This window comes from Sorex fumeus, unplaced genomic scaffold (assembly GCF_029834395.1).
Source record: "Sorex fumeus unplaced genomic scaffold, SorFum_2.1 ptg000072l, whole genome shotgun sequence".
NCBI lineage: Eukaryota > Metazoa > Chordata > Mammalia > Eulipotyphla > Soricidae > Sorex > Sorex fumeus.
Genome location: NW_026606129.1, coordinates 14,797,959 through 14,815,088, shown reverse-complemented (window position 1 = coordinate 14,815,088; position 17,130 = coordinate 14,797,959). Strand labels below are relative to the sequence as shown.

The 17,130-nt window shown below is 47.6% G+C and overlaps 2 protein-coding genes across 3 annotated transcripts in view; one reads left to right on the top strand and one right to left on the bottom strand.

Moving 5' to 3' along the window:
- ACAD11 (acyl-CoA dehydrogenase family member 11) overlaps nucleotides 1-17,130 on the bottom strand; it is a 92,803-nt gene that overhangs the window by 34,074 nt on the left and 41,599 nt on the right. Inside the window, exons 12-13 of the mRNA XM_056129670.1 lie at nucleotides 16,418-16,525; nucleotides 13,494-13,592 (exon numbers count right to left, since the gene is read on the bottom strand). Coding sequence (XP_055985645.1) covers nucleotides 13,494-13,592; nucleotides 16,418-16,525 — 207 coding nt within the window. The remainder of the gene's footprint in view (nucleotides 1-13,493; nucleotides 13,593-16,417; nucleotides 16,526-17,130) is intronic.
- Nucleotides 3,419-11,440, top strand: ACKR4 (atypical chemokine receptor 4). Of its 2 annotated transcripts, none has more exons than XM_056129675.1 (2): nucleotides 3,419-3,510; nucleotides 8,514-11,440. In XM_056129675.1, the coding sequence occupies exon 2, from the start codon at nucleotides 8,523-8,525 to the stop codon at nucleotides 9,573-9,575; it is 1,053 nt and encodes a 350-aa protein (XP_055985650.1). In that variant the 5' UTR covers nucleotides 3,419-3,510; nucleotides 8,514-8,522; the 3' UTR covers nucleotides 9,576-11,440. The 2 variants fall into 2 exon arrangements, with proteins under 2 accessions (XP_055985650.1, XP_055985651.1); XM_056129676.1 differs by lacking the exon at nucleotides 3,419-3,510 and adding an exon at nucleotides 5,527-5,620.

Below are 17,130 nucleotides of genomic sequence, written 5' to 3'. Positions count from 1 at the left end.
ACCTCGGCAGCCATGCTAAAAGTGGGGGTCCTGGGTTGCTGCCTGCCCCCAATATCCATAAAATCAAAACCAGCCCAGGTGAGAGGGAGGAGGGATGGGCTAGGCGGGAGCACGTTCCTGGCCCTTTGCAGAGTAACAGGGCAGTGGGCAGTCACGGGAAACAACAGAGGTGCCCAGAGTTGATGAGGCTCCTGGCTCAGCAATTCCACCTCTGGATGGCCTGAAGTGCTCTGGAGGGGTATTTGCCACATGGAAAAAGGCAAATGCCACCAATCCAGGCCATTTGGGGGTGGGAGGGGAGTGGGAGGAGAGCACATCTGGCAATGCTCAGGGATCAATCCTGATTCTGTGCTCAGGGATCACTCCTGACTCCCAGCTCTGTACTCAGGCATGACTCCCAGCTCTGTGCTCACACCTGACTCCCAGCTCTGTGCTCAGGGATCACTCCTGGGGGCTCAAGGAGTGCAAGGGATTAAACTCAGTCCAGCCGCATGCAAGGAAGGCACCTTCACCATTGTACTATTGCTCTGCCCCAGGCCTCTGTTTCTCTCTTTTTTTTTTCCTTAACCTCTGTGAAGAAAGGGTTTCCTTTTTTTCTCCCATTTTAAATTTCTATATTTCTTTTTAAAACTTGTATTTATTTATTTACAAAGCTGTTCATGACTGGATTTCATACAGTATTCCAACACCCATCCCTCCCTCAGTGTACATTTCCCAGCACGGGTGTCCCCGGGTTCCTCCCATCACCCCCCCGCCCCACCCCTTCCCTGTTTCTTAACGAGCTGGTTCAGCCACAAGCAGATGACGAGTGCACGCACAGCGGGCGGCTAACCAAGTGGAGCTGAGGCGCTTGCACATAGACTGGAGAATAATCGAGAACTTGGCTACGTAGACTTTGCTGCTCCTTTAACCTGGAAAGTTTCTATGCGACCCCTGGTAGACAGCTATCTAAAACAGGTACACAAACCAAACATTTACTGATAATAGACCACAAATTACTTTTAGAAGGGTTTTTTTTTTTTTTTTTGGCCAATCCGAGTTCGATTCCTCCACCCCTCTCAGAGAGCCCGGCAAACTACCGAGAGTATCTCGCCCACACGGCAAAGCCTGGCAAGCTCCCTATGGTGTATTCGATATGCCAAACACAGTAACAAGAAGTCTCACAATGGAGACATTACTGGGCCCGCTCGAGCAAATCGATGAACACTGGGAGGACAGTGCTGCAGTGCTACAGTTTTTTTTTACTTGGGGACCACGTCCTACTCTGCTCAAGTCTTACTCCTGGCTCCCTGCTCAGGGATCTGTCCGAGGGTGCTTGGGGAGGCAAGAGGTGTAACCCCTGTGCTGTCTCTCTGGCCCCTAACAAATTTAAGGAAAAAAAATTTAAAAAGCTATGGCTCCAAATGGGGTTTCCACCCACTGTTTCAAAAGCTAGGATGGGCTGGAGAGAGAGTAGAGGGGTTAAAGTGCTTGCCCAGATTGCGGCTGGCTGAGCCTGGTTTCATCATCTAGCCCCCTGAGCACTGTCAGGAGTGATTCCTGAGCACTGCTGGATGTGACCCGAGCTACCGAGAGTATCTCACCCACACGGCAAAGCCTGGCAAGCTACCCGTGACATATTCAATATGCCAAACACAGTAACAACAAGTCTCAGGATGGAGACATTACTGGGCCCACGCGATCAAAGAACAATGGGAGGACAGTGCTACAATGTTATTATTACTATTATTATTTTTTGCTTTTTGGGTCACACCCAGCGATGCTCAGGGGTTACTCCTGGCTCTGCACTAAGGAATCACTCCTGGTGGTGCTTGGGGGACCATATGGGATTTGGGGGATTAAACCTGGGTTGGCCATGTGCAAGGCTGTCTACGGTTCAGTATATCAGCAGCTTCTATGCCAGCTGTCTTTCCGGAGAGGAGTCCTATTGGTGGATACAGTTCACGGCAGCAGTGGAGTTCATTAAAACCATCGATGACCGCAAGTGACCCAGTGCCAGGGCCGCAGAGGCAGCTCCAGACTGTGGGGCCGGGGCCATCTCAGAGAGGATATACCAGCTACGGGAGGCTGAAGCTCCCTCGTGTATGATACTGTACAGCATTCAGACATTTCCAACAGATCTTTACTAAACAGATTAATGAGCTAACAAGCAGGTTCTCTTTCCTCTGGGCTCTGTTCCTTTCTGAGTTGCATATTTTATTTTCTTGTCCCCAAGTAGAGACCAAATCCTGCAAAAAGGGACCACATTTTTCAGGTATTTTGAAATACTAATAAAACAAAACATTAAAAAAATTCTTGTAGAAAATTCTTAGATCTGAGTTCATGGATAACCAGACTTGACTTTTATTTTTTAAAAAAGGATAGGACACCTCTTTTCAGATGCTGGCTGATCGTATCTGCATCTAATGGAAGGAAAATGCCAATTGCACTGAGGATTAGAATAGAGATGACGTTAGTGGCATTACCTATAAATACACTCATCTAAATTGGAAAGCTAAGAAGGAAATGTAAATATAATATATATTTATATTTGATGTAATATGGACATCTTCAGATTCTAATAAATAAGGAATATTACGAATTGTAAAAAAAAAAAGTGACCCTGGCACTGGGTCGCTTGCGGTCATCATGCCTGCACCCTTCATACAGCCAGGAGTGCTATCACCCACTTTGAATCCCACTAACTAGATCCTCTCCTGGGTGGTGGGAAAGGGGTAGCCAGGCTCGGGGGAGAAACGGCTGGGCCCCCACTACTAACTTCTGCAGGTGGAGAACAGTCTGGCTGCGTGGGAGAAAATAACCAAGAACCGTTATGCAAATATGAGAAAGGGCTAAATCGGCATCTATGTCCCTTCAATCTCTCGCTTTAACTTTGTGAAGCAGGACACATCAGCCCCGTTTGAAGGTTTGTATCTGCAGGGGAAAAAGTCACAGGGAGGCAAGAACTTTGGAAGACACAGAGGAGGCTAATTAAGTGCAAACTATTAAATGATGTAATATATGCAATATACGTGTGTGTGCGTGTGTGCGTGTGTGCGTGTGCGTGTGTGTGTGTGTGTGTGTCCTGCCTAAGGATTACTCAGAAGTCCGTTCTTGACTCCCTGACTCTTCCAACAGAGAACTCTTTGGGATATGATCATTTTCACTTTCTCTCCTAGACAAGAATCAAAGCGCATTTCTCAGATGCTGCAGCTCTCCCAGGAGCAGCTCCTGCAGAGATTCCTGTGGTCTGGCACCACCCGACGCTTTCTGCTTCCCTTCAGCTAAGTGCGAAGTTTGAAAAGGTCGAGGTTTGGGAAACGAGGGAAGCACTTCACGATCTGGCTTTGACCTCACAGGATGCTTAGAAGCGGAACAAAGGAGCAGGCACTGCTGCTCCCGAGGTGAATTTCAGGAAAGCCCTCTTGGGTGCCAGATAGGCGGGTATAAAAACGAAAACAAAAGTCGCCTGAGTGAGGTCCTTAGACGACTCCCTTCACTCAAGACGGTCCTCTCTGCCCACCGAGACAGGTTGGTTTGGGGGTTTCATTTCTTTTACTTTCTTTTCATTTTATTCTTTTCTTTTCTTTCATTTGTCTGACTTGGAAATGATGTTATGTTTAAGCCCAGAGACTATCCGTATATTTATTGAGCTAAAAAGTTTGAACATTTCTACATGCAAAAAAAAAAAAAGTTCTTTGGAAACAGCTGTATGCTTTAACCTTAAACATCTGCATATAACCGGGAGAATTATTTATAATGCCATTACACGCTTATAAAGCCTGGTTAATGAGATAACACGTTTGACTCTATCATTTTGGGGGGAGGGAGCGGCTTCTTTTACAAGCACTAATTTTTCTGTTCTTGGTATCATCATAAAGGCATTAGAACGTGTATCTTCCGGGAGGGTCTTTTCTGCAAAGAGTCTGCATTGCTCTTCACTCCTGTTTGAAGTGGAATTCTCCAGTTCTTTTTTTTAATTAAAAAAATTAAATTTTTTTAATTTTTCAGAAGTCTTTTTAATTAAAAAATTTTAATTAAAATTTAAAAAAAAACTTCCTGAATGTCTTTGTATCACTGGGCCAGATTATTCCTTATCAGATTCCAGGGATTGCAGTAAAAGAGAAGGGTAGAGTTCAGACTGTGTTAATCATTAATGCATAAGAAAAGGGAGCTCAGAGGCAGCTTCTGCTTTGGAGCGTGTCAGCTAATCCCAGGGTGGAAAATGTGCCATAAAAAAAAAATGTGCCTTGAGTCTATCTGATACACTGAAGGCAGTTCTGTGGGGTAGCCTCCCTTTTGGGGTCAGGGGAAGGGGGGGGTCCTCCTTGGCTTACTCATCCAAAAGTAGTGAACAAATCTAAATACTCTTTTTTTTTTATTTGGAGGGGGGGATCCCCCAGCAGGGCCAGAGGGGATGGCAAAGCATGCACTCCATCCCACTGAGCCCTCTCCCTGGCGCTGGAAGATATATTTGGCTTTTTGGGTCACAACTGGCAATCCTCAGGAGTTATTCCTGGCTTTGCACTCAGGAATTACTCCTGGCAGTGCTCAGGGGACCATAAGGGATGCTGGGAATCAAAACCGGGTTGGCCGCATGCAAGGCAAATGCCCTACCCACAGTACTATCGCTCCAGCCCTGGAAGAATATTCTTCTGAAAGTGTAGCCACCATTCTGAAAGCAGTCATTTCATGAAAGACTTTAGAAAGCTAGCTCAGATCCTTCCGAGGACTAAAATATCCCAAGGGAGACAGGAAGGCTAAGGGGAAAGCAAGCCAAGACTCATGATGAAGGCTGACATGGGTCCGTGTGGGAACAGCCGTGTGAACAGACGTGTGGTCTGTGTGCCAGCTTATCACGCTTAATTCTTCACGATGGAGCCAAAGGACTCCACAGTGAAAGACAAGACTCCTGGCACCACACTTGTCCATTCTAGAGCAACGGCTGGCAGAGCTTTAGCTAGACAAATATGTACTGAGTACCGTGGTGGGCAGTCTGAGGCAGTAATGTCAAACATCAGCTCCTGGGGTGGATACACTCTGAAGGAATGTAAGAGCGTACCAGGGAAAGACAGTCAGGAAGCATCTCTCCCAAAGCAGCGGGTTGGTTGTGGCTGGAACAATTGCACAGCGGGTAGGGCATTTGCCTTGCCGACCCGGGTTCGATTCCGAGATCCCATATGGTCCCCTGAGCACCGCCAGGGATAATTCCTGAGTGCAGAGTCAGGAGTAACCCCTGTGCGTTGCCAGGTGTGACCCCTCCCCCATCAAAAAAAAAAAAAAACCAGAGCAGCGGGTTGGTGCTTTGAGCTGCCCAGGCAATAATTACAGGGCCAGGAGGAGCCGCCCTTTAAGGGAAGGGCAGGAACTGTCAGATAAAGGAAGGGAATGAGGGACGTGCAGGCCAGTGCTGCAGTCTGGTGCTGGCTACTGAATCCCATTCCTGCCTGTGGTGCTGGAAGAGGTCACAGACGGCCTGGCAGGGTCTCTCTCGAGCAGAGAAGGGTCTTCCAGGTGACAGCAGCAGAGGCGTGCCAGGTGACACTGTGGAGCCCCAGCACTGTGGTGGCCGTGAGGAGAGTGTCTGGGACAAGGAAGGAGGAAAGTGAGGACGGCAGGAGAGAGTCGGGGAGGTACCCAGGTGGGCCAGGGAAGGGGAATGAGGGTGGGACTGTGGGACTGTGCTCAAGAAAGCAGATTCGAAGGAGGAGGTGACGGGCCAGAGAGCTCACGGTGGGTTTCACACGGGCTGGATGGATGGATCCTGGCTGGAGCCCGGGCACCACAGGGTGCCCCAGGTACCACTGAGAATGAACCCGGAGCCGGGAGTAGCCCCAGCATCACTGAGCACGGCCACACACACACACTCATGCACACACTCACCCTCACACAATCACACACACTTATGCACACACTCACACTCAAAATCACACACACTCACACACACTCACACACATACTCACATATACATACTCACACTCACACACATACAAACTCACATACTCATGCATACACTCACACTCACAATCACACACACTCACTCACATACATATTCATACACACACTCACACACACTCATGCACACACGCATACTCACAATCACACACACTCACTCACCCTCACTGACACTCACACACATACTCACATACACATACTCACACACATACACACACTCATGCACACACTCACACTCACAATCACACACTCACATTCATACACACTCACACACATACACACACTCATGTATACACTCACAATCACACACACTCACACACATACATACACATTCACATACACTCACACGCATACACACACTCACACATTCATGCACACACTCACAATCACAACCACACACTCATATTCATACACGCACTCACACATACATACACACTCACACAATCACACACACAATCACACACACTCACACACACACTCACACACGAGATTTGGGACTTCCTTGGGATGTTCAATCACAATTTAGGAACAAGGAAATCGAGGATGAAGTCGGAGGAAAGTTAACCGTGGCCTGGCTGAGGTGTGGGAGGAAGAAGCCAAGGAGCGAGGGAATGCAACATTGAGCGTCACATTTATGATACATGTATAAGCAACTTAGCATAGAAAAGAAGTTGATTTTTTAAACAATGGACTTTCATCTGCATTGTCAATGTACTGCCTGGAACCACAAAAGAGGGATTAAAAGATTTCCCTTTCTTTTGTAGTTGAGATCTATCTTCTCATATTAAGGTTTTTGTTTTTGGTTTTTTTTTTTAAAGGGCTGGGGAGATGGCTCAAATGGCTGGAGTGGACGCTTTGTATGCAGAGACCCAGGCTCAAATCCTGGCACTTAATGATCCCCAGATACCACCGAGAATGACCCCTAAGCACCAACTCAAGAAAAATCCCGAAGAGCCACTTAATTTCTTTTGGGAAGGGGTGGATTTTAGGCCACACCCAGCAATGCTCAAGGGTCCCTCCTGGCTCTACACTCAGGAATCACTCTTGGTGGTCCTCAGGGGACCTTTTGGGATGCTGGGGATCAAATCTAGGTCAGCTGTGTGCAAGTCAAGTGCTCTACCAGCTGTACTCTCTCTCTCTCTGGCCCCAGTGCCACTTAATTTGACAAGTTAATTTTAACACATTTGGCAAATCAATTAAAAGTTAACGACTACAGACACAGTATAGTACATACGTGGTAAATAATGTGGTATCACTGTATCACTGTCATCCCGTTGTTCACCGATTTGCTCGAGCAGGTGCCAGTAACATCTCCATTCATCCCAGCCCTGAGATTTTAGCAGCCTCTCCTTACTCGTCCTTCCCAATGGTGCCTTATTGGAGGTTCTTTCAGGGTCAGGGGAATGAGACCCGTTATTGTTACTGTTTTTGGCATATCGAATACGCCACAGGGAGCTTGCCAAGCTCTGCCTTATGGGTGGGATACTCTCGGAAGCTTGCCAGGCTCTCCGAGAGGGAAATAATGTGGTAAAATGAACAATTGAGGGAAATAGAGCTACTCAGGCATAGCGTGTACCTCCCCTCCACAACACCCCCTCCAAACCTCACAGAGCAATAAAATTAAATTTGTTTGTTTGGTTTTTTCTTTTTGGGTCACACCCGGTGATGCTCAGGGGTTACTCTTGGCTCTGCACTCAGGAATGACTCCTGGCAGTGCTCGGGAGACCATACAGGATGCTGGGGATTGAACCTGGGTCAGCCGCGTATGCAAGGCAAAAACCTAAACCTTAGGGTATTTGGGGGGGACTTACCCCCTTGGTGCTCTGGGGCTGCTCCTTACTTGGGGGAAGGGCTGCTCCCAGTGCTTGGGGTGCTGGGCGTCGCCTGAAGCGAGGGCTCCCACACACCAAGCACGCTCTCCAGCCCTCTGAGAGCTGGTCCAGGTCTGCAGGGTTTCATTTTCCTCTTCCCTGTGTCAATCCCCGCTCCTGCACACGGACCTGTAGAAACAGGAGCAGGAGAAGCTCCTCTTGGGGACAGACTCTGTGCGGCTTCCATGAGTGAGTCTGTGGGGGCTGATTTAGGCTCTCCTGCATCAGAGCAGCAATCTGTTCTCTAGTAAGAGAATCAAACATGTACTAGACTTCAAAAAGCGGGGCCAGAGGGATAGTACAACAGGTAGGGCATTTGCCTTTCACACAGCTGACCCGGGTTCAATTCCCGGCATCCCATATGGCACCTCCAGGAGTAATTCCTGAATGCAGAGGCAGAAAGTAGCCCCTGAGCATCCCTGGGTGTGGCCCCCAAACAAAGACAAACAAGCAAAAAGTGTTCCGTTTGAGGGACCAGAGAAATAGTCCAGCAGGTAGGCATTTGCCTTGCACGCGGTCAACCTTGGTTCTATACCCAGCACCATTTATGGTTCCCCAAGCCCAGCCAGGAGTGATCCCAGAGTGCAGAGCCAGGAGTAAGCCCTGAGCACTGCCAGCTGCATTCCCCACCCCCCCACCCAAACAAACAAAAAGTATTCTTTTTGAGGCACGAGTGAAGTGACTCTCCTGGGTCCTTTTGCCACTCAGATCTGAGCCATGGCTCTGGAACACAACCAGTCGGCCGACTACGACTACGACGAGCACGAGCTGAATGGGACTCATGACTACAGCCAGTACGAGCTGATCTGCATCAAGGAGGAGGTCCGGAGCTTTGCCAGGATCTTCCTGCCCACCTTCTTCGCCATCACGTTCGTCGTGGGGCTGGTGGGCAACTCCGTGGTGGTGGCCACCTACGCCTTTCACAAGAAACAGAAAACCAAGACCGACGTGTACATCCTCAACCTGGCCGTGGCCGACCTGCTCCTGCTCTTCACGCTGCCCTTCTGGGCCGTGAACGCAGCGCACGGGTGGGTCTTGGGGAAAGCCATGTGCAAAGTCACGTCAGCCTTGTACACCATCAACTTCGTCTCTGGCATGCAGTTCCTGGCTTGTATCAGCATCGACAGACACTCGGCAGTGACCCGCATCCCGGGCCCAGCGGACGTGGGGAGAAGGGGCCGGCTACTCTGCTTCTGTGTCTGGGCGGCAGCCATCCTGCTGAGCATCCCGCAGTTGGTGTTCTACAACGTCAACCACAAGGACAGGTGCGTGCCCATCTTCCCCTACCACCTGGGCACGTCGGTGAAGGCATCCATCCAGATGCTGGAGATCTTCCTGGGCTTCATCGTGCCCTTGCTGATCATGGCCGTGTGTTACTTCCTCATAGCCCGCACGCTCCTCAGGACCCCCAACATTAAGAAATCTCGCCCCCTCAAGGTGGTCCTGGCCGTGGTGGTGGTTTTCATTGCCACCCAGCTGCCTTACAACATCGTCAAGTTCTGCCAGGCCATCGACATCATCTACGCCCTGATCACGGACTGTGACCTGAGCAAACGCATGGACGTGGCCATCCAGGTGACAGAGAGCGTGGCGCTGTTCCACAGCTGCCTCAACCCCGTCCTATACGTCTTCATGGGGGCCTCCTTCAGGAGTCACCTCCTGAAGGCCGTCAAGAAATATGGGCCCTGGCGACCGCAGAGACCCCCTGTGGAGGAGATTCCTTTCGATTCAGAAAATCCCACCGAGCCCACCAGCACGTTCAGTATTTAAAGGCCAACCCGCTCTGCCTCTCTCTGAGAGACCATCTGCATCATTCTGAAGCTCAAACCTCAAACTTTGCGCTCGCAACTTATCACAGAGAAGGTGTCGAAGGGGGCCCGGGGGTAGACATCAAGGGCAGGCAATAAAGTAATAAGTGCATCAAGCAGAGGGTTGGAGAGGTAGTCCTGCACAAAAACTGTGCACCTGCATGCAGCTAGGCATAGTTGGATCTTCTGCCCCACCTATGGTCCCCTGAGCACCTCCAAGAGTCACTCCAGAGCACAGAGCCAGGAATAAGCCCTGAGCACCTGCAGGTTTGGCCCCAACCCTCCCCCCTCACCAATCCCCCAATGTATAAAGCATTAAAATAAACAGCTTAGAGAAACAGAGCTAGTAATAGGAATAAATAACAGTACGCTATGAATTCAGGCTATCTAAAGGAGATTAATAAGATTTATTATCACTGTATCACTGTCATCCCATTGATCGTTGAATTACTCAAGCGGGCACCAGTAACATCTCTATTCCTCCCAGTACTGAGATTTTAGCAGCCTCTTCTTACTCGTCTTTTCCCAACGATTGGAGGCTCTTTCAGGGTCAGGGGAATGAGACCTATTGTCGTTACTGTATTTGGCATATCGAACACACCATGAGGAGCTTGCCAGACTCTGCCCATGCTGGTGGGATACTCTCAGTAACTTGCCGGGCTCTCCGAGAGGCATAAATGGATAGGAAGTGTCTTATTAAAGGCACTATAATTATTTCAAGAGATCAAAATTTGAAGAAATTTAGGGCTTAACTAGCAAAAGTTTAGTATTTAAGTAACTGTCTATAAAATCCTCCATCATTTTTGTATTTAAATACCTATCTAGGAAAATGTGTCTTTATCCATCCACACCTCCTTTTTCTTAATTTGTAAGGGATTTTTGTAAGAACCCAGAAAAACGAATGAAGAACAACAGAAAATACATAAAAAAGCATGTTAGGCCCTTTTGATAAATTCCTGGTAAGTGTCTATATTTATCAGCTTTCTTTAGTAACAAGTTAGAATGCTGAAAAGTGTTAGCAGTTATTACATAAACTCTAGAAACAATCCTCAAGTCATCCTTGGTTCTATTTTTTGTGCTTTGTTTTTGTTTTAGTCTTTATTTTAGTTTGTAAGACATACTCGGAAGTGCTCAGGAGTGACTCCTGGCGGTAGTGAGTGGACCATATATAGGGGTCAGTAGGATGTAAGTAAGGCAAGTAAGGCAAGTGTGTCCCCTGTGTTCTCCTCTCTCTCTCTCTCTCTCTCTCTCTCTCTCTCTCTCTCTCTCTCTCCTCCCTCCCTCTCTTTCCCTCTCTCTCCCAAAGATCTTGTTTTTATAACTTCCTAAAGTCTTCACCCACTTATGAGACTTTGTTACTGAGCGTTGACTAAACAATAAATTGTCTGTGTACAAAGCATCTTGTTTTTCACTTAAATTTTGGACTTTTAGACAACAAAAATCTAACACAAGAAATTATTCCTAATACCATAGACAGCTTCTCTTTGAAAAATAATTATATGTACATTATGGTAGTCTGTGTACTATTCGCTTATTCAAATTTAATTTTGATAGAAATTACAAAAGTTAAAAATAGTGTGTATTCCTGACCCCTGTTGGCAAGGAGGGAGCCTGCCCTTGCCTCCGGAGCAATACTTGGGAAGCCCCTGAGGCTAACCCTAGCACTCAAGCCAGGCTCTGCGCCTCCTGGTCTCCTTGTGGTCTCTCCAGGACAGGCCCAGGGCCTCTGCTTGTCCACGTCACCGAATACCTTTGACAGTGTTGGTTCAGCTGCGCGGATCCGGCCACAGCACCTGCTGGGCCAGCCTCTCCAGCCCCGGGCCCACAGCTCAGGGGGCCCATGTAAATATGTACATTTCTCAGGCCAGGGCCGGCAAGGGCTGCCCCAGGCCCGTTTTTCATGCGCTAACTTGTACAATTATCTTTTCAAAGGTACTTGGATAATAATAAAGATTTTTTTGACCTTCAAAAAATAGTGTGTATTCATATTAGTTTTACATCTTACAAACTGTAGCACTGTCCTCCCATTGTTCATCGATTTGCTCGAGTGGGCACCAGTAACATCTCACAACAAATTGTGAGACTTGTTGTGACTGTGTTTGGCATATTGAATACGTCACGGGTAGCTTGCCAGGCTTTGCCATGCAGGCGAGATACTTTTGGTAGCTTGCTGGGCTCTCCTAGAGGGGCGGAGGAATCGAACCAGGTTGGCCATATTGGCCACATGCAAGGCAAATGCCTTACCCGCTGTGCTATTGCTCCAACCCATCTCACAAACTGTTAAAAAAAATTTTTTTTAGCTTCTAAAATTAACATCAGGAAGGTCAGAGCAGCGGGAAGGGTGTTTGCCTGGCTCTTGGTCCACTCAGGTCCAGACCCCCATTCCACATATGTTAGCCTGAGACCATTAGGAGTGACCCCTGAGCACAGAGCCAGGTGTGGCTCCCAAACCAAATAAAATTTAATTAGTCTTTTTTTTTTCTTTTTGGGTCACAACCGGTGATGCTCAGGGGTTCCTCCTGGTTCTGCACTTAGGAATCACTCCTGGCGGTGCTCAGGAGACCATATGGGATGCTGAGAATCAAACCTGGGTTGGTCAAGTGCAAGGCAAACGCCCTACCTACTGTGCTATTGCCCCAGCCCCAAATTTAGTTAGTCTTGAGGGGCCCTGGGAGATAACTTAAAGTGCTCAACGTAAGCTTTGCATTCAGGAGACCCAGTTTTGATCCCTAGCACCTCAGGGCTCTCTCAGAACCTCTGCAAACAACCTCTAAGCACCAAACAGGGATTCACTTCCATCACCACTGGGTATGGCCCAAACATAAGAATAAACATAACAACATAATAAAACAAAATAACAACATAAAACATAACAAACATTCAGCACAGTGGCTGGAATGCATGTTTTGCAAGCAGGAAGCCCAGATTTGATCCCCGCTATTCCCTGCCCCCCCTCAGCACCACCAGGAGTGACCCGCGAGCACTGGATTAGGAGTAGACCTTAAGTACTGCTGGGTGTGGCTTCCCGAACAAATTTAATAGTGGTAAGGAGCATGTCTTTCGTATGTGAGATCCTTCATCGAATCTTTCGTGCCACCAAAAATATAAATTACAAACATTACCTAATCAAGAATATTTTGAAATTAATCTTTTAAAAATTTTACTGTAGTTTCAGTAACATGGTTATAACAGTGTTAATATGAATGGTTTTGATGTATAAATTTACAGCATCCTCACCATCATCAAAGTGTCCAAGTCTCTCTACACTGTTCTTTTTCTGTTGGTTGGTTGTTTGTTTGTTTGGTTTTTTTTTGCTTTTTAGGTCACACCCAGTGATGCTCAGGGGTTCCTCCGGCTCTGCACTCAGGAATTACTCCTGGCAGTCCTCGGGGATCATGTGGGATGCTGGGGATCGAACCTAGGTCTGCCACGTGCAAGGCGAAAACCTTACCTGCTGTGCTATCGCTCCACCCCTCCCCCACACAGTGTTCTTAAATGTTACTTCTGGTCTTCCTCTTACTTTCCCTTACTCTCTCTCCGCCTCCCTCCATTCCACCCACTGCTTGATCATCTCAGTCTCGTGATCAAAGGCCAAGGATTCGCCATCATTTAATTCTGTCTAGTCCTTTGTTTTATTTCTCTCTCTACCTCAGAGCTCATCCAGCATTTCTCCTTCTCCCTGACTTATTTCACTTAACATGATGCCTTCCCATCTGATCCAAGTTGCACTGAACTGCAAGGCTGAAATGCCTTTCTTTTATTGCTTATTTCTGAATTTGAAGATGCTTCCAATTTAACGATCTGGGATCATGCATCACAGACACAAATAGTATCTCTCACTTCCGGACAACACATGACACAGGACTGACTGGACACTTACCGCTGCTCCACCATTTCTTGCCATGAACCACATAGCTATCTCCATCTCGTTGGATGCTGCATTCAATATTGGTGGCATCACTTGAAGCTACTCCCGGTTCTACAAAGAAGCAAAGGATGAGTTTGCAAGCAGGCAAGTAACTATCAGTTCACAAGAGAGTTAGATTAGAGGAGGGTGAACTCTTTGGGGTCAGAGCCATCCTCATCTTTGTGGTCCATTGTTCTTCAACCCGTTTCACCCTGGTCCTCCCATAACCTGAACCTAGTAGGAATTCAATCACTGTGCATTGGAAGAATGAATGAATGAAGCTCAAAGCTCAATTGAGAACTCTAGGAATCAACAATTTGTTTTTGAATTCTTGACTTCCTTGTTGATATGGGGCTTGGGATACCGTGACTTAATCTTTCCTCCCGACATGGGAAAGAGCTGAGGAAAGATTGTTCTTTAGTCCCTGCCAGGTAAGCCTCTCCTAAATATTTGCAAACCAGCCCTCCCCACCCTTAAACAGTTTCTAACTGAGCCTTATAAATTCTGCCAGGAATGCATTCACAGGTCTGATAATTTACATTCTTTAGATTCTTTGAAGGCTGGCCTACATGATCTCCTGGAAGTTTTCCATAAACATCTATAACCACGGTTGAATGCTCGGCCTTCCCAAGCTGACAGGCTAGTTCTTGTCACACTGCTCTGCGCTTGTCAAAACTGAAGACTATTCCCGGGGTTCTTCTCCTCAGAGCAGGCAGTCCTGCCGCACGTGTGTGTTCTGAGTACTTGTTGAGGGACAGGGGTGCAGCTTTCTCTGTTGGGAGGAGCTCTTAAAGGGGTTCCTGGGTCATCACAAGCTTAGTGCTGTCTCCACAGAGAGAAGACAAGCGTTAGGCGACCTGACAGTGGTTCCAAACACAGACAGGCCTGACACAGGGCAGACACTTACTAAGTCAGTACTGAGCGCATCAGTGCTGTTCCATTTGGAGTCTCAGATGTAGCCGTAAGATGGTGCATAGAATGAGCCTGCTATTTGTAGTTAAAAATCAAAGTAACAAAACGGCTGCATTACATGTTGTTTAAGAAAATAAGAGCAGAGGGTGCAGGAACTGGGGGTGGGGTATGCCTAGAAAGGGGAAATCTGGAATGGAGCGATAGTACAGAGGGGAGGGTGTTTGCCTTGTACATGGCCGACCCAGGTTCAATCCCCAGCATCCAATGGAGCCCCCTGAGCACCGCCAGGAGTAATTCCTGAGTGCAGAGCCAGGAGTAACCCCTGAGCATCACTGGGTGTAACCCCAAAAGCAAAACAAAAAAAAAAGGAAGGGGGGAATCTTATCATGGGAATGGTGTTAAAACTATTACGGGAAGCTCTAGAACCAATGGCGCTAGAACCAATGGTGCTAGAAGAATGGGAATGGTGTCAGAACCGTTATGTGCTGTTTAAGAAAATAAGAGCAGAGGGGGTGTGAGCTGGGCATGGAGTAAGCCTAGGAAGGGTGAATCCAATAATGGGAATGGTGCTCCAACTTCAGTAGCAGGTATGGGAGGCTTATGCATATAGAGGCACAAATTCACAAATTCATGCTCCTGAAATACAGATTCAGCTGTAAACCAATGCTTGGTGCAAAAAAAGTTTATTTAATTAAAAAAACTTTTTTTTACTTTTGGGCACACCTGGTTGTGCTTAGGGTTTGTTCCTAGATCTGTGCTCAGGAATCACTCCTGGCAGCCTCGAAAGACCCTGTATGGTGCCAGGGATCTAACTCAGGTCAGCCACATGCAAAGCCAGCGCCCTCCCCACTATACTAATGCTCCGGCCCAGCTCATGGAGTTTTAAAGGAGAAAAACAAAAGGGTCCTTCTGCTCTTGCACAAGTCTGAGCTCTAAGGACAACATTTAAAAGTGGACTCAGAACAGTTACCTTTCTTTGTTTGTTTGTTTGTTTGTTTTTTGAAAGCTTTTCTTATTGAATCACCATGAGATTTCATTCATTTCATTCATCATCCTGTTATTCGTCGATTGCCTCGAGCAGGCCCCAGTAACGTCTCTTTCATCCTAGCCCTGAGATTATATTCAAGGCTCTTTAGGAGAATGAGATCCATCATTGTTACTGGTATTTGGCATATTGGGTACGCCACGGGGAGTTTGCCAGACTCTGCCCTGTGGGCAGGCTACATTCGATAGCCTGCAAGTTTGTCCAAAGTAGAAATGAGATAATAAGATGTCATAAAAAGAGGTCTTGAGAGAAAGACACCATGAGATAAAGTTACAAAACTTTCATGTTTGAGTTTCAATAATCAAACACCCATTCCTCCAACAGTGCATGTTCCCCACTACCAATGTCCCCAGTATATCCCCCCTTCCCAATCTTCCTCCTGCCTCTATGACAGACAATTTCGCCCATACTCTCTCTCTCTCTATTTTGGGGCATTATGGTTTGCAATATAGATACTGAGAGGCTATCACATTTGGTCCTTTCTCTACTTTCAGCACACGTCTCCCATCCCGAACAATTCCTCCAACCATTTTCTTTTTGGCTTTTTGGGTCACACCCAGTGATGCACAGGAGTTACCTCTGGCTCGTGCACTCAGGAATCACTCCTGGCAGTACTCAGGGGACCATATAGGATGCTGGGAATCGAACCCAGGTCGGCCACATGCAAGGCAAACGCCTTACCCACTGTGCTATCGCTCCAGCCCCTCCTCCAAGCATTAGTGATCCCTTCTCTATCCCAGCTGCCTTCTCCCCCAGTTCGTGAGGCAGGCTCCCAACCATGGAGCAATCTTCCTGGCCCTTGTGTCTACTGTCCTTGGGTGTCAGTCTCATATTAATAACAGTCACCTTTCTGGCCAGGGACAGATGTGTCTGAACCTCGAATCCTCCTCCCATGTGCCCCCGGATCCTCCCCAGCGCTGGGGATGGGGTGGGCTTTCACCTGTCATGCAGAAGCAAGAGGAGATGCTTCCTTGGAGAAGAGGTTCCAGCCACTGCTGCTTCTGCGCCTGGTTTCCGTACAGGTGGAGCACCTCCATGTTCCCCGTGTCTGCATCACAAGAAAAAAGGCTTTTGCATTTTCGATTCTTTTCCCTTACCTGCAGGCTGCACAAAGAGAGGATGCCACACGACTTTCCAAAGCAATTGTTGGATACCGAGAGTATGAGAAACACAGAACCAGGAGGAATCCTCAGTGGTGGGGCTTCGCAAGTCCATGCACATGTGTCTCTGTGGACATCCACCTCTGTCTGCTCTGGAGAAGCCTGTGTTCTCTCTTGAACGTGTACTTCTCCCTCCCTCTCTCTCTCCCTCTCTCTCTCCCTCTCCGTCTCTCTCTCTCTCCCTCCCTCTCCGTCTCTCTCTCTCTCTCTCTCTCTCTCTCTCTCTCTCTCTCTCTCTCTCTCTCTCTCTCTCCTCACACCTTTCTAAATCCTTCTAAAAATTTGTAAACTCTCTAAACGTCTTTCTAAAACATTTCAATAAAAACTTTATCGCTTCACCAAAAACAAACAAATCACAACAATTTGTTATGTTGTTAAGCCAATGACGGTGAGTGGTGACACGGTTTTGGGTATGTGTCCAACCTGCTGGGAATCACAGACTCTCTTGCCCGTTTGTCCCAGTGCAATTTGGCTGACTGAGATCAAACTCAAC